Source organism: Rattus norvegicus, chromosome X, assembly GCF_036323735.1.
Source record: "Rattus norvegicus strain BN/NHsdMcwi chromosome X, GRCr8, whole genome shotgun sequence".
In the NCBI taxonomy this organism is placed as follows: domain Eukaryota; kingdom Metazoa; phylum Chordata; class Mammalia; order Rodentia; family Muridae; genus Rattus; species Rattus norvegicus.
This window is the reverse complement of record NC_086039.1, coordinates 39,276,020-39,297,945: the sequence shown is the minus strand read 5'-3', so window position 1 is coordinate 39,297,945 and position 21,926 is coordinate 39,276,020. Positions and strand designations below refer to the sequence as shown.

At 44.0% G+C, this 21,926-nt stretch overlaps 1 protein-coding gene across 4 annotated transcripts in view; it reads left to right on the top strand.

The window, feature by feature from the left end:
• The first annotated feature begins 1,131 nt into the window (after positions 1 to 1,131).
• Map7d2 (MAP7 domain containing 2) overlaps positions 1,132 to 21,926 on the top strand; it is a 115,724-nt gene continuing 94,929 nt past the window's right edge. Inside the window, exon 1 of one of the 4 annotated variants that reach the window (XM_039099843.2) lies at positions 1,132 to 1,616. In XM_039099843.2, the coding sequence (XP_038955771.1) occupies positions 1,475 to 1,616 (142 nt within the window). In that variant the 5' untranslated portion in view covers positions 1,132 to 1,474. The remainder of the gene's footprint in view (positions 1,617 to 21,926) is intronic. The other 3 variants (XM_039099844.2, XM_039099842.2, NM_001289778.2) reach the window with 3 other exon arrangements.

Genomic DNA, 21,926 nt, shown 5'->3' with positions numbered 1-21,926 from the left:
CAAACCTAAAAGTAGAACTCCCATATGACCTGGCTATACCATTCCTAGGTATCGAAGTGGACATGCAATAAAGCTACTTGAACACCTACTGTGGCACACTATTCATAACTTGCATACATCAATGAATGGATATAAAAAAAGATGGTATAAATACACGATTGAGTCTAATTCAGCCATTAAAAAAAGAAAAAATGTTATTTGCTGGAAAATGTTTGAAAATGGAGATCATTGTGGTGAACAAAGTGACTCAGAAAGAAAAAAAATTGTAGCCAGGCATAGTAATGAAGGCCTTGAATCTCATAGTTCAGGAAGCTGGAGCAGAAGGCCTCTTTTACATAGTGAGTTCAAGGTCAGCCTAGGCTACATGAAATCTATTCCTCTTCATCCTTACAACAAACATACAAATAACCCAAAAGACAAATATAAGTCCAGCGTGGTTGTTCATTTTTCTAATTCTAGCACTCTGGAGGCTGGGGCATCAGACTTGATTGCTTCTAGAGCTTGATAGCTATAAAGTGAGTTTCATACCAGCCTAAGCTACAGAATGAGACCGTCCAAAACAAAACAAGTGTAGGACATGCAGAATCCAGATTTTAAAATTGTATTTAAAGCCCACACATATATGACAGGGAGATAGAAAGATTTGGGGGGAAGAGGAAAGGGTCTGGCGAGAGGAGGGGACAAATACACCACTGCCCCCACAAAGTGCATGGAAGACATATGAAAATGGATAATGAAACTCATTATCTTATTGGATAAATATTTGGCAAGTATATAAATAAATAAATAAATAAATAAACAAACAAACAAACAAACAAACTGAAATCTCATGTAGTGGAATGGGTCCTATGGCCCTATGGCATCTGCACATATGGCACTGGCTCATGTGGTGACCACCAGAAGAACTAGCCATGCATGGCCCCTGGAGCTGCAGGGATGTTTTTGTGAAGACAGTGTGAACACGTGTGTGCATGTAGTGTGTGTGTGTGTGTGTGTGTGTGTGTGTGTGTGTGTGTGCCAGGTCTGAGAAAATTTAAGTGTATGTGTGCACAGGTGTGTGGAAACTTGTTTAAACTGAGTGTGCCAAGAGGGCTATCAACTCTAAGAAGAAACGCGCAGGGTTTGGTGCCTGCGGACGCTAGGAGTGCTAAGCGGTAAGGACTTGTGGAGTGAACACGGCGCGCGCACGTTCCCAGCACTTCGTGCGCATTTCCCACCAGCCCGAGAGTCTCGCGGGCTGGGGGAGAAGCGGTGAGCACAGAGCACGTGCAGTTCCCTTTGCGCGCCCACGCGCCCGCGCACCCGCTGGCGGCTGAGGAGTGACGCACCGGCGAGTGCGGGAGGGTCCGTGCAGCGAGCCCAGGCAGGGTGAGGACAGCGCACAAGGTGGGAGGCCGCGTGCGCATGCGGACACGCGCGGAGCCGGTGCGACACAGCGGGCCGGACAGTGCGCCTGTGCAGCCCGCTCATCCCGATGGAGCGCAGCGGTGGGAACGGCGCCGGAGCCAGAGCCGGAGCCCCCTCTGAGGGGGCTGCGAAGGGCTCTTCGCTGCTGTCTGCGAAGTCCACGGAAGGGGCCACGGGGCGATTCTCGCAGTCCACCCCCCGGCCTACAGGTAAGGCCCTGGGAGCGCCTGGGAAGGCCGCGCAGAGGACCCCCGGGAGGAGGGGGGCGGGGCGGCCAACAGCTCTCGGCCGGGCGCCCTTTCTCGGGCCTAGGTCAACCTGCCACGGCGGCCTCAGGCTGCGTCCCTCTTTCGGCAGGTGGCACGGACCCCTCCGGCTTGGCGTGGGTGCGTGGGCGAGTTTGTGGGGGGTGGCTGGAAAGCGAGGAGAGGGTATCCTTTTTCACGGCTGTCCCTGAGGTAGGGCTTGGCACCCGAGGGGGCATCCAGGATGCGGACCCAGTGGGTGCCGCGGCGGGGGCGGGGGTGGGGGTGGGAGGCGCTGAGGTGTTCGGACTCCAGGGATTGAGACTGGCTCGCTAACTCCCACCCTCCATCCTGACTAACGTACGCCAGCCAGGAATCCACAGCCAACCACCAAGGTGGCCCAGCTTTACGGTTTCCTGGCCTTTTGGGGTTGGGGGAAAAAATGTCGCATCGCCCAGGGGCAGCGATAAGGGAGCCATGGCTGCTGCGACGACAACCCCCCTCCCCCACTAAGTCGCCTAGGTAGTGGTTTCGCTACTAGGGCGTCTGGCCCCTCCGCGGCCCTTCTGTTACATGACAGCGTGGCGTTTGAGTGTCCTAGCCCACGGGACTGCAGCTGAGCGCTGTAGCCAGGGGTGTAGGCATGAGGGTCCCCATCCCTTTTGCTCAAGGGGAAGAAGGTGATAAGCTCTGCTTCTTCTGGTTCTGGTGCTAACCTTCTGTGTACTTGCAGGTGGTGCGGAGGTATACGCAGTGAGGAAAAGGATTTTCTGATTTTCCTGGCGACATTTTTTAAAATGTTGATAATGAAAGCTAATTTTATTTTTTATCTTTTATTGCAGCTTAACATTCGAACGGGGAAAAAAGCCCCCTCACAATGTGTAGGATTTGGGAATTATCACATCGTGTAGAGTATTTCATATAAGGTGGTGGAGGGGGGAGAGGAGGAAGGACATCAAATGAAGAGGCGTTGGGGTTGCTTATTTGTTTCTTTGTTTTGAGACAGAATCTTGCTCTTTATTTTATATTGGTTTGGATTCCAGTGAGCCTTTCAAGTCACTATGACCAGCTTGCAGATGTTCCCTTAGTCACTTGAACAATTCTTTTTGTTGGGATAGAGGGGACAATCTTATTAGTTTGTCTGTTGCATCATTCATAGAAGCGAAAGGAAGGCTAAATTTATTTCAAGTGTGTGTTGTTGTACCTTTTATTAGATGCACAACTTAGTAAAAACATTACAGAGTAGTGATAGTACCTACCGTTTAAATCTCTATGTACATTTTCACTCTTTTTGCTTGAGAAACTCTGGCCATATCTGATATGAACCCAGAACCCACACATCAGAGTCTCTGGTAAAGGGGATCCCATGCAGTAAAACCTTAGAAAGGTGATGTTGTTTGAGTTTACATTTTGGTTTGGTGGGGATTTGAAATAATAGGTTATTTAGATGTGTCTTGTGGTAGAGAAATGGCTGTATGGTTGGATGTCCAGTTTATCTGGGATTTTAATTTACTTGAAGGGACTTAAGGGGGCAGTGCTTTTTCCTATTGCTCAATTGCAGTGTGGACACTAGTTTTACTTTGGAATTCCTAAAATAATTCTAGGTTTTAGCTATATAGCCTGTTATAACCATTTAGAGGTCATTCTTAATAGTTATGTGAAAGCGAACAGATAGAATTTTTGAAACTTTATTTCAACAGGGGCAGGAGGGATACAGGTTTATGTGGTGCTATGTAACCAATATTGGGCGTGAATTCATGTTCCTGTTGTGCATCACCAACATTTGGGACTGGTTTGATTTTCGTGTGTGTGTGTGTGTGTGTGTGTGTGTGTGTGTGTGTGTGTGTACTTGTGAGTTAAGGTCCCAGTGGATGTGTGTGGGTGTGATTGTGGAGTCCACAGGTTTAATTTAGGTCTCATTTCTCAGGCACTTTCCATATATTTTTGAAACTAAGTCTCTTAACTGGCCTAGAACGCATGGTTTTAAAGGTCAGGCTGGCTTGTCAGGGAGCCCCAAGGACCCACATTTTTTCACTCTCTCCAGTGCTAGAATTTTTTATGGCTTCTGGGATTGAGCTAATGTCCCCATGCTTGCATGGCAAGTACTTTACTCAATGAGCTTTCTTCACAGTCCCATGTTCAGTGTTTTAAAGATTTATTTGTTCATGTATTGTATGTATATGAGTGCTCTGTCTTCACGAACACCAGAGGCAGGCATCAGATCCCATTATAAATGGTTGTCAGCCACCATTGGCTTGCTGGGAATTGAACTTGGGACCTCTGGAGCTCTCTTCAGTCCAGAAACTTTTTATTTTTTGGAGTTTCAAGATAAGAGTTTCACTGTGTAGTCCTGGCTGTCCTGGAACTTACTCTATAGACCAGGCTAGCCTTGAGCTCAGATCTTTCTGCCTCTGTCTCTCATATGCCTGGATTAAAGGCATGCACCACTACCATGTGGTCCCAGTTTAATCTTTAACTTGTAATTTTTTAGTTAGTGTGTATCATTGTACTTTGTTCATATTCTCCATTACTTTCCCTTGTCATCCTCCCTTCTTACTGGTCACCTTCCCAAGTATCGCAACTCGGTTTTCATGTCATTTACACAGGTAGTTTTGAATGTAGGTTCTACATATGAGGGAAAACTTGATACTCTTCTTCCCCCTAAGAAGGGTTCTTCACTTCTTTTTAACCCTTTCTCCCATCCCCCCTCCCCTTCCCTTTACTTTATCTATAGCCCAACTAACTGTGTAACCTAGGCTGGCCTTGAATTGGAGTGATAACTAACTGTGTAACCTAGGCTGGCCTTGAATTGGAGTGATGATAACTAACTGTGTAACCTAGGCTGGCCTTGAATTGGAGTGATGATAACTAACTGTGTAACCTAGGCTGGCCTTGAATTGGAGTGATAACTAACTGTAACCTAGGCTGGCCTTGAATTGGAGTGATAACTAACAGTGTAACCTAGGCTGGCCTTGAATTGGAGTGATAACTGTGTAACCGAGGCTGGCCTTGAATTGGAGTGATAACTAACAGTGTAACCTAGGCTGGCCTTGAATTGGAGTGATAACTAACTGTGTAACCTAGGCTGGCCTTGAATTGGAGTGATGATAACTAACTGTGTAACCTAGGCTGGCCTTGAATTGGAGTGATGATAACTAACTGTGTAACCTAGGCTGGCCTTGAATTGGAGTGATAACTAACTGTAACCTAGGCTGGCCTTGAATTGGAGTGATAACTAACAGTGTAACCTAGGCTGGCCTTGAATTGGAGTGATAACTAACTGTGTAACCGAGGCTGGCCTTGAATTGGAGTGATAACTAACAGTGTAACCTAGGCTGGCCTTGAATTGGAGTGATAACTAACAGTGTAACCTAGGCTGGCCTTGAATTGGAGTGATAACTAACTGTGTAACCTAGGCTGGCCTTGAATTGGAGTGATGATAACTAACTGTGTAACCTAGGCTGGCCTTGAATTGGAGTGATGATAACTAACTGTGTAACCTAGGCTGGCCTTGAATTGGAGTGATAACTAACTGTGTAACCTAGGCTGGCCTTGAATTGGAGTGATAACTAACAGTGTAACCTAGGCTGGCCTTGAATTGGAGTGATAACTAACTGTGTAACCGAGGCTGGCCTTGAATTGGAGTGATGATAACTAACTGTGTAACCTAGGCTGGCCTTGAATTGGAGTGATGATAACTAACTGTGTAACCTAGGCTGGCCTTGAATTGGAGTGATGATAACTAACTGTGTAACCTAGGCTGGCCTTGAATTGGAGTGATAACTAACAGTGTAACCTAGGCTGGCCTTGAATTGGAGTGATAACTAACTGTGTAACCGAGGCTGGCCTTGAATTGGAGTGATAACTAACAGTGTAACCTAGGCTGGCCTTGAATTGGAGTGATAACTAACTGTGTAACCGAGGCTGGCCTTGAATTGGAGTGATAACTAACTGTGTAACCTAGGCTGGCCTTGAATTGGAGTGATAACTAACTGTGTAACCGAGGCTGGCCTTGAATTGGAGTGATAACTAACAGTGTAACCGAGGCTGGCCTTGAATTGGAGTGATGATAACTAACTGTGTAACCTAGGCTGGCCTTGAATTGGAGTGATGATAACTAACTGTGTAACCTAGGCTGGCCTTGAATTGGAGTGATGATAACTAACTGTGTAACCGAGGCTGGCCTTGAATTGGAGTGATAACTAACAGTGTAACCTAGGCTGGCCTTGAATTGGAGTGATAACTAACTGTGTAACCGAGGCTGGCCTTGAATTGGAGTGATAACTAACTGTGTAACCTAGGCTGGCCTTGAATTGGAGTGATAACTAACTGTGTAACCGAGGCTGGCCTTGAATTGGAGTGATAACTAACTGTGTAACCTAGGCTGGCCTTGAATTGGAGTGATAACTAACTGTGTAACCGAGGCTGGCCTTGAATTGGAGTGATAACTAACTGTGTAACCGAGGCTGGCCTTGAATTGGAGTGATAACTAACAGTGTAACCTAGGCTGGCCTTGAATTGGAGTGATAACTAACTGTGTAACCGAGGCTGGCCTTGAATTGGAGTGATAACTAACTGTGTAACCTAGGCTGGCCTTGAATTGGAGTGATAACTAACTGTGTAACCGAGGCTGGCCTTGAATTGGAGTGATAACTAACTGTGTAACCGAGGCTGGCCTTGAATTGGAGTGATAACTAACTGTGTAACCGAGGCTGGCCTTGAATTGGAGTGATAACTAACTGTGTAACCTAGGCTGGCCTTGAATTGGAGTGATAACTAACAGTGTAACCGAGGCTGGCCTTGAATTGGAGTGATGATAACTAACTGTGTAACCTAGGCTGGCCTTGAATTGGAGTGATGATAACTAACTGTGTAACCGAGGCTGGCCTTGAATTGGAGTGATAACTAACAGTGTAACCTAGGCTGGCCTTGAATTGGAGTGATGATAACTAACTGTGTAACCTAGGCTGGCCTTGAATTGGAGTGATAACTACTGCTTTAGTTCTCTCAGTGTTGGGATCACAGGCATGAGTACTTCACACAGCTTTCTGAATGGGGGGCTCTTAATTATACTTATTGTAGAACCATTTAATGAATGGCTCTGATACTGAAATTAGTTTTAAAGATGAGGATATAGCTCAGTGGGTAGAGTGCCACCTCGTGTGCTGAAGATTACCTATGTTAGAAAAAATAGAATTGTTAGTTGTTGCTCTATTCACAATAGCTAGGATATGGAACCTTCTTAGACATTCATGAATAGATTAATGGAGCTAGGTATGGTAAAGACATTAATCCTAGTCCTTAGGAGGTAGAGGCAAGAGGCAAGGAAAATCTGGACTATAAGAGACCACCCTTCCTTAAGAATGAACAAAACAAGAACATAAACTTTCAGCGAATACTCTTGCAGAGGCCTGAAGTTCCACTTGAGTGCTACACAATTGCTTTGAACTACATCTCCAGGAGATCCGACACCCTCTTCTGGCCTCATTGAGTACTACACTTGTGCACAAATCCCTGCATATACACAGGCTTTAAAATGAAAATAAAATATTTTAGGCTACCATTACACCAAAACTATGAAAATGCCAAATTACTTTGTATGCTAATTAGAAAAATTACTATTTAATGTTACCAAAAAGTTATTTTTATTATACTTAAAAATAATATACATGTGAATTAAATATATCAAGGTTGTTGTTATAAAATTAGAACATTCAGTGTAGATTGCAAGTGATTTCAGTGTAGATTGCAAGTGATACCAGCCTTTGTACTTTTGAGACTAATGAGTCCGTGTATTTAATCCTCACACCAGTCTTTTTGTTTCTTTTTTGAGGCAGTGTCTCATATAACACTGGATGGCCTCATACTTTCTATATAGGGGAGAGTATCTTTGAACTTCTGATTTTCCTGCCTTCGCATGCCAAGTTATGGGATTATAGAAATATGCCATCACACCTAGGCCATGTGTTCTGGAGATCAAATCTGGGGATTCATGCACGCCAGCCAAGCATTCTACCAACTGAGCCATATCTCTGCCCCTCAGAAAAGTCTTAATATCTTTTGGTAGTTAGGATCAAATCCAAGACTTTATCATATATGCCCATGTTCATTACCAATTCATATTCTCCACCTCAGATAAATCTTAATAACTCTTTGAGTTATGGGGACTACAAAGGCAGAAAGGTCTGAGATATTTGAACTTAGAAAATATAATGTCATATTGGCATATTTGGGAGATATGAGTGGTTAAGTGGTTTTCCTGAGGTGTAGAACATAACAAGGAAATACCCTTGGGTGTTTTCCCAGCAACAAGTTTTTCAACTATAGAAGTCCTATACTTGTTTTATGTACCCACCAGTGATCTCTTCTTTTAGACATTCACTTCTGAGAAGGAAATTACCCATTATGCTGTTCTCCTCAGAGCTTGTGAGGTATACTCAGTGTAACAGGTGAGGAGCACATGCCTGTTATTTCAATCTGCTTAAAGACCGTTAATGAGCACATCACCATCTGCTACTCACTGTCATATTAGGGTACACTGGTGTCCCATAGGTCCTGTGTTCCTCTCAGCCTAAAGTGCCTCCTTCTCCCTTTTCTCTTTAGATTTGTGTGTGCTCAAACACAAATGTGGGCACAGGTGGATGGGTGCACTTGTATGTATGTCCAGATACTAGAAGAAACATTGGGTATCATTTTCTGTCCACTTATTCCTTTGAATCAGGGTCCTTCCCTGAACCTGGGCTTGTATTTGTTTTTTCAGCAAGGGTGGAAGTCAACAAGCCCCTAGTTTTCCTGTCTCTGACCCTTTAGACCTGGGACTACAGGTGTACATGGATTGTTACATGGATGCTGGGATCTAAACTTTGCTCCTCATGTTGCATAGTAATCACTCTTAATCACTGAACCCTCGGTCCATCTCTGAATTTCCTCCTGTCTGTGCTTGAAGTAATTCTGCCAGTGTTATAGCAACTTTCACCATCCTCTAAGTCAGTATTGACTCAGTATCCATGATTGTCAACAAGCCTGAATAGATTGAGGTCCAGACCATTTGGGGATAAATGGTAGATCTCTCCTTATTTGTCATCCCAAATAAATTATTTGACATCAATAAACTTCAGTTTTCCACCTTTTTTCATTTGACAGTAAGGAATAGAATCTTACATTGTAAGCCCAGGCTGGCCTGGAACTTGAAGCATTTCTCCTGCCTCAGTTCCCCAAATGCTAAGATTACAACATGAGTAACCATGACTATCTTACCTTTCTTACCTTTTTTGTTGCTTTTGTTTTCAGACAAAGTCTCTCTTTTGTAGCCCAGGCTGGCCTTTAGTAGCCTAAGATGGACTTGAGTTCATGATCTTCTTGCCTTCTTATCACAAGTAGATTACAGGCGTATGTCACCATGCCTGCTTGGCTTTCGACTTTTTGTTTTGGAGACTATTTCTCATTCTGCAGCCCAAACTGACCTTGAACCTGTGACAATCATCCTGTCTTAGCCTTTGAGTACTGTGATTACAGACATATGCCATCACCCCTAGTTTATTATTTCAAAATTTAAAAATGTTATATATGGGAGTTTTTCCTGTGTGCATATTTGTCTGTCACATTCATACCTGGTACTTTTAGAGGCCAGAAGAGGGAGTTGAATCCTCTACAGCTGGAGTTGCAGATAGTTGTGAACTGCCATCACGTGGGTATTGGGACATGGACCCTAGTCTTAGGGAAGAGCAGCAAGTGCTCTTAACTACAGCTTTTCTTATCTTCCTTTAAAATAGACTTATAGGCAAACATGCGTGGCAGAGCACTATGTTCAGGATGGTGCAGTTACTCTCTGTCTAGAAAGTCCTTGAAGTGGTTAGCCATTATTAATTGTACGCATCTTCCTGCTAGGTCATTAACCTAAGAACAATTCTTGGGTCCACTTTTAGGTGGGTCTTTCAGTGCCACCTAGTGCAGAAGGTGGCTGGATGACTATCCTACCCTTCTTTGGGGTGTGTATGCACAGCAGGTCTGTAACTATTGTTTGCCAGTTGTTTTATACAATAATCTACACTACGGTGAGTGCTCAGTGATTATGTGTTAGAGTATAGGCGTGATAGAGAAACTTAAAATAATGGAACTACAAGTCATGTGGTCTGATGTCTGTTGAGGTTTTCCTGTGCTCCTCAGGTAATTGTCTAATAGAATTAAATTATTTGCTCATTCTTAGTAAGTATTCTGAAATAAAAGAGTTTATAGATCCATTACTGATGCTAACCAAGAAGAAAAGGAGTAGCTCTGCACAAGTTCCCTTAAGCAATAAGCAGCACGACATAGGCAGTTGGGAAAGCTTCTGAAGATCTAAAAGACAGAGTAGAGCTGGAGAGACAGTAGAGCTGGCTCAGCAGTTAGGAGTACTTGTTGCCCTCACAGAGGACCATAGTTCAGTTCCCAGAACCCATATCAGGTGGTTCACAACTTCCTGTAAGTTCAGCTGCAAGGAATCCAGTGCCCTTTTCTAATCTGAGGTGTGTACATACACACATAAACACACATGCAAAGAAGGGTACTTCGTAAAGAAAATTTGGGAAAGGTGCAAGCATTGAGTCTACGTTAATTGTTGCCATGAAAAGAATTGCCTCTTTATTGACTGAGACTGTAAGGAAGACTGCTATAGTGTATTATATTATAGTATATTATTTTGTTAATGTTTTAACATGCATTTAATAATGTAATTTTTTTCAGACAGAGTCTTGGACTTACTATTTAGCTGAAGCTGGCCTCTAACCATGATTCTCCTGCTTCTACCACTCAAGTACTGGGATTATGGTTTGTACCATCATGTATGGCTATAAGATTTTTTTTGGACTACTCCATCTTTCCTCTTTGATATTCATGGTTCCTTTTGTAATTACATTTAGGCTATCTCAGAACTTTAAGCTCCTCCCCCTTTTAATAGAGAGAAAATTGCTATAGGCAAGTCAGTGTTTCTTGATGTCTTCCATCCCCATCTCTGAAGTAGAAGACTGGGCAGGGCAGGGGGCTGCAAACAGGAAGGTCAGTAAATTCCTTAGGGAGTCAAATGGGGTGGGATTGGGTATTATGGGCTGAAAAGTACCCCCAGATCAGTTATTCATTTGTTTTCTTTTTAAGAGTTTCTCGATTTTTTTAAAAATTACATTATTTTCAATTATGTGTCTGTGTATGTAGGCATGTACATGTGAGTACTGGTGCCTATGGAAGCCAGAGGCATCAGATACCCCTGGAATTGGAGATACAGGTGTTTTCAAGCCACCTGATGTCGATACTAGGAATAGAACTCAGGTCCTTCCTTTGCTAGAGCAACATGGTCTCAAACTTCTGAGTTATCTCTCTAGACACAGTTCATCCTCTTTCAAAGTTGCATTTATCTGTTTGTATTCATAATGTTGAGCATTGACCCAGGGCCTTGTCTGTGTAGGCAAGCACTACACTTTCCAGGCTTCAAAGTTGCTTAAAACTCATGGTGGCCCACACCTTTAATTCTAGCACTCAAGAGGCAGAGGCAAAGTTACTTAAGACTATTTTTGGTAAGACAGACTTTGAAAGACAGTTACCTCCCACATATAAGAGAAAACTTGAGGTCATTGCTGATTTTTGAAACTTACTCTGACCCTCCCTCTAATCTTTTGTGAAAAGAATTATGCCAGAAAAAGAAATAGATGATTAAAGGTGACTGGGTATTGTGGGCTGGTGAAGAGAAAGATTGAGTACTGTCTTGTTTGCATCCGAGGTGGCCGCCATCTTGCAATGTGAGGTCTGTTGTCTTATTATCTGAGTCTATGCCTGATATGGTCTCTGAATCCCTCCACATCTGCCTCTTAGGTCAGTCTGATAGGATTTTCTAGTGGGAAGCATTTTTTTTTCTTTTTGCCTAGAAGCATGTCCCTGTCTTAAAAGCCTTGTGATCAGTGAAATTCAGACTGTGATTGAGGCTAAAGAAAATGAGTTTATGAGTGAAGAAACTAAACTAAACTAAAGTCACCTCAGCAGCCACAGAATTTGTTTTCTTTTGTTGTTGTTTTCTTGCCCCTGCTTCCACAGATAGATGATTGATTCTTCATGCTCCTTTTCAAAAGACCTGCGGCTACCCACTTCTATAGAGATCTTAAAATATAGCACACATCTTAAAACATAGATAGCCACATCTTACAAGGACACTTCTCTTTCTTCCTTCAAAAACAAAACAAAACTGTGTCTTATGTAGCCCAGACAGGCCTTGAAAGAACTTGCTGTCTTTCAAGTTCTGAGGATGACCATGAACTCCTGAACCTCCCATGTAAGTCCTGGTATTACAAATATGCGCTGTCATTGCTGGCTTCTTATAAAGACTTTTTGAGCTTTTTCCGTTGTACAGAGATGTTTTTTCTCAATGATGATGAGGGTCTCATTGTTTAGAATTATAGCAAAAATACTATTAAAATGCTGAGAGGAAGAAATTTCAGTTTAACAGAATTTCCTGGTATGCTAGGAATTAATCCGTATCCTTTTCCTGTGAGCTTTACTGTTGTTGTTGGGGAATCTTTGAAGACAACCTTAATTGGCCTTTTAGCCTCAGAAAGCTGAATTCGGTCTTAGAAAGCTGAATTCAGTGTGACTGGGCATTGAGGCCCCCCATATGCCTCTGAGTCATCACTGCAAGGATCACAGCAAATTCTCTGATACTAGTGTATCTCAAACTGACTTCTGTGAAGAGCACCAGGTTTGGCTTTATTTCTAATTTACAATATATTATAGACTGCTTTCTTAGTAGAAAACAGTAAAAGAAGAGGTGCTAGGAAAAGACATGGAAAATAGAAGTTCCATACTTTAAATATTAAATACAAAGATATCTGTGGATGTGAACTTACTGTAAAAATGCTGCAAATACTTTGGAATATGTAGTTTCAAGTTACTTTTTAAAATTTTTTTGAGACAGGATTTCTCTGTATATTAGAGCCTTTGCTGTCTTAGAACTTGCTTTGTAGACCAGACTGACCTCGAACTTATATAGAGATCTGCCTGCCTCTGCATCTCTTATGTTTGGGGCACATCTTCAGTTGAACAGATCAAGCTTTGAATGATGACTAGCTAATGGCAACTGTCTTGTGCACCACTGTGGATGTAGAGATCTTAGTCATAGCAAGTTCAGTCATCTAAATGGAGCCTTCTGGGTTCTAAGTGTACTATTCTATTGAGCATGTATATTGTGCTGTTGAGTAATGTTGGAGCTGTAATAGTCCCTGTTATGGGAGCCATCAGCCAGTTCTGGTGAGATTAGGACAGACGCTTCAACAACTGGGGTCTGTTCTCTTGGCTAGTCCCATTCTAGGTTCTGCTCTCCTTGTTCTATGGTCTAATAGGAGAGCATTGGCGTTAGGTAGAGAGAGTCTCACTGGAAAAGGCCAGTTAGCCAGAATTTGCTTCAGGGCCTGGAGGACAAGTCTCTGGTCTGTTCCTGGAGCACTTGGTTGGATTTCACCTTTAGACCTAAGACTTGAGTGCTGGTTTAATTAACAAGTATGGTATGCCAATTAGAGTGGTAGTAACATTAGATTAACTTCTTAGCTCTGTTATTCTGTCCCTATCCTTTTTTTTCTCATCCACTTTCCATGTTTACTGTTGTATTTTACAATAAGCAACTTTAATCTCTTCTGATAGGGGCTATATACATGAGTATCTGAAATATTCATCTATATCAGGAAATCCCCTTAGAGCAAGACACTTTCTCTTGGTACCCAAAGCCCCATATTGAGTAGTACTAACCATCCTTACTTCAAAACAACATGTTAATGTGTGTCATTAACTTGCAATAGCCATCAGAATTTTAAACTAGGTAAAATAGAATACTCTTGCTGTGCTTATTTTTAAAACAATCTGTCCCCTAATAGGATTCCTTTATTCCTTTTACTTCAGAACCTAGGTATGTGTTTTCAGTATCCCACTGACTGGAGAGGGAAATAGCATTGTGTATAGAGGTAATAGCTTCTTCAGTGATTTTGCTTTGTTTTTTACATTATTAATCTAACTGATTTTTAAAAGATTTATTTATTTATTTTATATATATGAGTACACTGTCACTGTCTTCAGACACACCAGAAGAGGACATTCGATCCCATTACAGATGGTTGTGAGCCACCATGTGGTTGGTGGGAATTGAACTCAGGACCTCTGGAAGAGCAGTCAGTGCTCTTAACCACTGAACCATCTCTCCAGTCCTTATTAATCTAATCATATGTGTTTAGTTTGTTTGACCACCAATCAGGGGTGGCAATTGGTTGTGAAATAATGGCAGACTTCAATAGATGCATTCTTCGCATTTGGGTAATTTTCCGCTATTGGGAGTCATTTGCTGTGAAAGAAATTTAGTAGTGTTTATTTCATTACCTAGATAATCAACATTTTAAATAGTTTTAACAGTTTTTTTAAAGTTAATTGTAATTGTAGTTTTTCTTTTCCCTCATCACCCACTTAAATTTCCACTTCACTTGATATTTTCATTAGGCCCAAGTTTTTTTTTTCCTAAAGGACAATTGCTACTTATTAATGGTCCACTGATTTTTGCATATCCATACCTAGTCTTCTGGTATCAGATTAACCATTTTTATAGAACTAAGTGAGAGAAATGGACTCCTTCACATTAATTTCTTAGTTGTCGTTTGGTTTCTTTCAGTTTTACTTGAGGTCGCTAAGTGCCTTCTGAAGAGTAGTGAATGTTCTTTGTGGTACCTAAATTTATCTTGCTTACTAAAAAGTTGAAGAATTCCTTTCTCTTTGTCAGATAAAAATGACTTCAGAATGAGTGCCCTCTTACCTGTTCAGCAGGTTAGACCTACAAGATACAGTACTTTCCGACAGAATAATATCTCAAGATGGAAATGTTCAAGTTCTAAACAGTTCCTGACTCACTTTGCCTGAATGGGATCAGACATGAAAAATGCTCCAAATCTCGTTGCTTTCAGGCCCATCCAGGTTTTCCCTGTACATGCTCTCATTTTTGCTAATTGTCGTGTTACCATTCTCAAGAATATAACTTACAGCTCCCCTTGTTCATCAACAGGTCTATAAGGTGATGACAATGATAAAACTAGTAGGTAAGACTTATTTTTTGCTCCTGATGGCTCTGGGATACCAGTAGGCTTCCCCTCTCTGAATTTCTCTAAGTTTATCAAGTTGGCATTGCTGAAGAGTAAAAACAGAAGCTAAAGTCTTAGAACAACTGGGTGGAGAAAACAGTACACTTAGAGGGTATTTCTAAATCATAAAACATTAGGATTTTGATGAGCTGCAGGAAAAACTTCTCCACAAAAGGTTGGCAAGGATAGCTGATAGGAACCTGCTAGTTCGAAGAGTCTCCAATAGGTCCGGCCTGGTTCCATGGACTTCTGCGAGGATTTGTAGGCAGTCATGCTGTTCTGCCTCCTCTGGTAGAGGAAGCAAGGTGGCAGGATTGAGAGCGACTATGGGCCCAAACTGAACCCGCTCTGCATCCAGTAACAAGGCTTGGTAGTGGGTCATGTGGGAATTAGAGAGCCAGCGGTCCGGGGGCTGCTTTATCAAGGCCTCCACTGCGTGGGGTGCTAGGATGGTGAGTGGCTGGCCAAGGTCAATTTTCCAGCGTCCTTGGTCATGACAGCAATAGCAGCCACCATCCTCAGGCACGGTGGCCAGCCGGAGGCCACAGGGTCCAATTTCTTAGACAGGTAGGCTACAGGGTGCTTCCAGGGTCCCAACCTTTGTGTTAGGACCCCTTTAGCATACCCCTGTTTCTCATCTATGAACAGTTCAAAAGGTTTGGTAATATCAGGGAGACCCAAAGCAGGGGAGGACAATAAGGCCTGTTTGATGTTTTCAAATGCTTTTTGTTGCTCTGGTCCCCACTGGAAGAGCACCCCCGGTTTAGTGAGGGGGTACAAAGGGGCTGCCATTTCAGCAAACCCAGGAATCCAGAGGCGGCAAAATCCCACCATCCCCAAGAACTCTCGTAGCTGTCGGCCATTCTTGGGGGCAGGGATGCTGGCCACAGTCTGTCTCCTGGCCGGGGTCAGCCATTGCTGTCCATCCCGTAGCTGGTATCCTAAATAAGTAACCTGGGTTTGGCAAATTTGAGCCTTTTTGGCAGAGGCTCGATAGCCCAATCGTCCCAAAGTCTGTAAGAGGGATTCAGTTCCCTGTTGGCATGCAGTTTCAGAAGTGGCCTCTAGGAGGAGGTCATCTACGTACTGCAGGAGTATGAGGGTGGGGTGCTGAACTCGAAAGTCAGCTAAGTCCCGATGTAAGGCCTCATCAAAGAGCGTTGAGCTGTTTTTAAACCCTTGAGGCAGTCTTGTCCAAGTTAATTGTCCTGAAAGCCCTATTTCAGGGTCTTTCCACTCAAAGGCAAATAAGGGTTGGCTTTTCGGGCTCAGCCAGAGGCAAAAGAAGGCATCCTTTAGGTCTAAAACCGTATACCAAGTATGTGTAGGGGGCAGTGTACTGAGCAAATAAATTATAAGGGTTTGGAACAGTCGGATGAATATCTTCTACCCTCTTGTTGACCTCTCTCAGATCTTGTACTGGCCTATAATCTCCAGTGCCGGGTTTCTTAACAGGCAGAAGAGGCGTATTCCAAGGCGACCGGCAGGGGACTAGGATGCCTTGATCCAGAAGCCTCGTAATGTGAGGTCTTATGCCTTGGTAAGCTTCATGTGACAGGGGGTATTGTTTTATGGAGACTGGAGTTGCAGTGGCCTTTAACTGAATAATTAAGGGGGGCTGTTGGAGCGCCAACCCCATTCCACCAGTCTCTGCCCAAGCTAGTGGGAACTTCGTGACCCAAGAGTCTATTTCTGTAGATCGTGGTTTGTCTTGCCCCAGTTCATATAGTCTATATTCGTCTTCTAATTGAAGGGTTAGAATTTGGAGAGGGGTCCCGCGAGGGCCAGTTACCCGGGCCCCTCCTTCTTCAAAATGAATTTGTGCTTTTAATTTGGTAAGCAAATCATGGCCCAACAAAGGGTATGGACAATCCGGAACATGTAAAAAAGAATGAGTCACTTTACCGGTAGCCAACTGAACCCGGCGATCTGTAGTCCATCGGTATGTCTTGCAACCAGTGGCTCCTTGCACCCAGGCCGTCCAGTCACTGAGCTGTCCATGAGCCCGGGTGAGGACTGAATGTTGGGCTCCAGTGTCTACCAGAAAGGTAACGGGCTGCCCCCCGACTTCAAGAGTTATCCTGGGCTCGGGGGGGGGGGGGCTCCTGGCCCTGACCTCCCTAATCTTCATCTAGGGCTAAAAGGGAGTTTCGCGGTCGAGGCTTTTGGGATCCTCCAGGCTTCTTGGGGCATTCTCTGGCCCAGTGTCCTTTCTCTTTGCAATAGGCCCATTGATCTTTATCCAGCTTCAGCCCCTTTCGAGCTCCCACCCTATCTCCCTTTCTTTCCTGGCTCTGAACTACAGCGGCCAAGATCCGATTCAGCTCCTTTCTTCTTTTCCTCTCCCTCTCATCTTTCTCTCTATGTACTCTTTCTTCCTTCTCCTCCTGTGTCTCTCTCTTATTAAAAATCCTTTCTGCTTCCTTAAGCAAGTCCTGCAGCGTATAGCCCTGTAGGTTCTCCAATCTCTGTAACTTAGCCCTAATATCTGGTGCAGCCTGCCAGATGAAGGACATAGAGACACTCGTCATCTGCCCTGGGTCATCTGGATCATAGGGTGTATACATGCGATAGGCCTCTTTTAGTCTTTCTAAGAAAGCTGAGGGGGTCTCATTGGCCCCCTGTAATACCTGCTTCACCTGAGCCAAATTGGTAGGGCGCCAGGCAGCCCCTCAGAGACCCGCTAAGAGCAACTGGCGGTAAAGGTGTAGGTGTCCCCTACCGTCAACCGTATTGAAGTCCCAGTTCGGTCTTGTAAGTGGGAACGCATCATCAATGGCATCAGGCAGCTGAGTAGGACGCCCATCGTCCCCCAGGACGTGCTTCCTGGCTTCCAGGAACACTCTTTGTTTTTCTTCCGAAGTCAAGAGAGCCTGTAAAAGCTGCTGACAATCATCCCAAGTGGGCTGATGTGTGAGTAAAACAGATTCTATTAGTTCAGTAAGGGCCACTGGGTCCTTGGAAAAAGGGGGGTTGTGCTGCTTCCAGTTATAGATGTCGGCCGCAGAGAAGGGCCAATACTGGGTCTGCCCTCCCGTTCCCTGTCTAAGGGGAAAGGCCTGAGAGGTTGAATCCGGCGCTGCTTCTCGCTTATGGCGCAGTCTCCCTGCTATTGGAGAAAATGCTGCCTCGGACTGTGGTCCAACCTCTGGGGAGGCAGGCGGTCTTGCCTCTGCCTCCTGAGTTGAGCTTGTAGAAACAGGATACGGAGGAGGTTCCTCAGATAGGAAATCTATAAGAGGAGAGTTAGAATCTTCCGGAAGCACCGGCTTGGGTTTAAATGTGGTAGTCTTGAGAGATTCCTCCTTAGTAAGGACAGGATAGAGAGAGGTAGGGGTTGAAGGAGGAACAAGTGGGGCTGAGGGAGTAGGGGGCCTACTCAGGTCCTCAAAGGGTTGTACCCAAGAAGGGGGATCAAAGGCAAGACTTTCCCAGGTGATAATATAGGGCACCTGGTCAGGATGTCTATGAAGTCCCTTATGGAAGATCTGATCCTTGACCTGTAAAATAACAGTTTTATTAAAGGTACCGGCCACCGGCCATCCGGCTCTGAAAGTGGGCCACTCAGATGTGCAGAGGGTCTGCCACTTCCCCTTCTTGATTTCGACCGATTGATCTTTAGCTCGGTCTTTGACGTCCTTCCAGTGGTCAAGAGTAAGACTCAGAGGTGTTATTAAAGACTGTCCCATGTTAGTTCCAAAGAAAACTAATGTACAAACAAGACAAACACACCCAACAATCAAACAAGCAACAGTCAAACGCGTTGCACGGCTTCGGCGCAAAACTGAAAGTAAAAAATCGGAGGGGTGCACCGAGGGTCCGGATCCCTCAACCAAAACCCCGTATCCCTCTGATACGGGCGGAGCCCCGATAAATCGGGCTTCAAACACCCTTGGAATGTCTTCCAGGGCGGCGGGGGAGAAGTCCGAACTTGTCAGCTCCTTCTCTGGCCCGCTCAAACACTACCAGCCTAGACTCAGATCCAGTAACCAAGCAGTTATGAAGCAAGCCACACGACAAGATGAGACAGAACACAACGAATGCTGGCCAGCTTACCTCCCAGTGGGTGGTCAGTGGTCCTTGGGTAGAGAATCTCCTATCCCGGACGAGCCCCCAAATGAAAGATCCTCAGAGAGGATCTTCCCTCAGGAGGGAGACCCTCGAACCCAATGACCAGTCCGAATCCACAGGCTGCAGTCTGCAAGAGGATTTTTATTGATCAAGAAGCACAGGTATCTGTGGGCGCCCGAGTCAATTCGGAAGACTGGCGCGCCTAGCAGAACCAGGGATGGGCTTTTTATAGGGTTCTGGGAAGCAGAAGCAAACATACAGAAGCAGATGCATGGTTACAGGGGTCAGCCCGGGGACAAGTTCTCTAGCTGTCTTCCTGGAACATAGTGGCTGACTCGGCCTCCCACCTGGGTGTGGGTCCTCTCCCGCCTCTCCCGGGGCTTTCCACATTCCTCTTTCTCATTGTCAGGTGCTCAACCGCAATCATCCTGTCGCCAGGCTTTCCACACATATCCTGCATGGCCTGTGTACTCAGTGTTCTGACCTTTCCCTGAACCAGTCATCCTAAGTACAGCCTTGCAAAATGGCGTTACTGCTGCTAAGCTGGGGTCTTTCCGTTACTGCTGCTATGCTGGGGTCTTTCAGTGTTACCTTGCCAGGATGCCAGAGTGTTGCTTTAGCTTGGTATTATGTTGCTCTCTGTGACTGAGTGTGTGGGTGCGCTCTCTCTCTTTCTCTCTCTCTCTCTCTCTCTCTCTCTCTCTCTCTCTCTCTCTCTCTGTGTGTGTGTGTGTGTGTGTGTGTGTGTGTGTGTGTGTGTGTGATTTTTCTGAGTATGGTAGAGGACTTTCTTATCTCTCATAGGAAACTAATGTCTTCTACCAAAACTTGGCTATTTTATATTTGGAACAAAAGGGAGTTGGTCTTTGGGTAAAAGTATTATCTTAGGGTAAGAATTACTGTGACTGGGGGGTTGGGGATTTAGCTCAGTGGTAGAGCGCTTGCCTAGGAAGCGCAAGGCCCTGGGTTCGGTTCCCAGCTCCGAAAAAAAAGAACAAAAAAAAAAAAGAATTACTGTGACAGACCTGTGCCAGACTTACAGGTTTCTGTTTAAAGATACCCTGACAATTCCACCAACTTTAGTGATTTGAATTGCATGAGCAATTTATAGACTAATCTGAAGCAATCTAGCCATGCCAGAATAGAGGCAGGCTGTAGCCAATTGTATGTTCAGTATGTTTATCATAAGGACTTAGATAGGCTAAATGGAGCTATGGTTATGTGTTTATGATGTCTAGATGACTTCTTAGATGTTCATTGTTTGTGCTGTATCTGAGTTCTAGAGGTCAAGTAACTGCATTTATGCTGAGAGCACTATCTAGGATTTGGGGCAATGCTCTTTTCTCGCTGTTATCTCAGATCAGAGAGGCTGAGACTGGTTTCACTCTATGAGTCTGGAAAGACTCATGAAGGAATGTAGGATGAATCCTTTTAAGTAATTACCGTTTTTTAAACTCCTTTCCAGAATAGATAATAGATCTCAGCTAGACATTTGTGGTAGAGATGGGAAGTTCTTTATATTACTACAATTTCCCTTTACTCGGTATGACCTTTGTGAGTAGGCAGAAACAAGCTCTTGGCATTCTTTTTGGCAAATTTCCACAGACATCATCTCTAAACAGACCCCTATTTCAGCTACATCTTTTTGGGCTACACCTTTTCCAGTTCATTAGTTTCCTACCTCATGATTTTGAGTTTGTGCTAGTGTTTCTGTTGCTATGCTGGAACACTATGATTAAAGGCAAGTGGGGGGATTTATTTGACTTTTACTTCTACATCATAGCCCATCACTGAAGGAAGTCAGCACAGAAACTAATGCAGGAGCTGATGCAGAGGCCATGGAGGAGTGCTTCTTACTGTCTTGCTCCTCATGGCATGATTAGCCTGCTTTCTTATGGAACCCAGGAGCTCAGCTCAGGAATGGTACCACCCACAGTGGGCTGAACACTCCCACATCAATCACTAAAAGCAAATACCATCCAGACCAATCTTGTGCAGGCATTTTCTCAATGCCTCCTTTCAGCTAACTTTAGCTTGTGTCAAGTTGACATAAAACTAGCAGGAAAATTGATGCCTTGCCAATTTGACATACAAAACACATCACTGTTAAGCCATAATCTTTCCTTTCTCATTCTTTCCCAAGATTATGCATTAATATCAACAGTAAAATACAAACATTCCAAATTTTAGAAGTCCCACAGTCTTTAAAATTTCCAACACTTAAAAATCCAGCCTCTTTACAATAGCCAGTCTCTTTCAAACTCCAAAGTCTTAAAATTTAGCCTTTCAACTGTGAGAACCTATAAAATAAAGTAAATTAGATAGGTTTTCACTTAAAGAGGGAAGAACCAGGGCATAGTCACAATCTGAACAAACCAAACTCCAACAGTATAAATATCTTTTTTTTCTTTTCTTTTTTTTGGAGCTGGGGACCGAACCCAGGGCCTTGCGCTTGCTAGGCAAGCGCTCTACCACTGAGCTAAATCCCCATCCCCAAGTATAAATATCTTAATGAGCAATGCCTGGAAATCACTCATTCTCCTCTGGACTCTTCCAAAGGGCTTGGATCACTTCTCTGGCTCTGCCCTCTGCAGGACACTGTCTTCTAGGCTCTCACTGTCTCCACTGTCACACTTCTCTGTCTGTGAAATGAGTTCCTTGGTCAGAAGCAATATTGTGTGGAAATCATGATGATGGATAAGGCTTTATTTAATATATCCTTGAGATTAAACTGTAAAAATATACTGCTGACCTTGTCAACTAAAAGCAAATTCTTTCTGATGGTCCTTATGGATAAGTACTTAGAAAAACATTTGCTAAGTCAATAGCTTCATACTATGTACCAGGAGATGTGTACATCGGCTGCAATTGAAGTCACTATTTGATAGAGTTTTCAGTAATCAACTGTCATTCTCCATGATCCGTGTGTTTTCTGCACTGGCCTGATAGGGAGTTAAAGGGAGAAGTGATGGGAACCACTGCCCCAAGTCCTTGGTGGTGGTACTCATCCTCCAGAAATGTGATACAATTTTTATTCACTATTTTCCTTGGCAGAGGCAACTCTAAAAGGTTC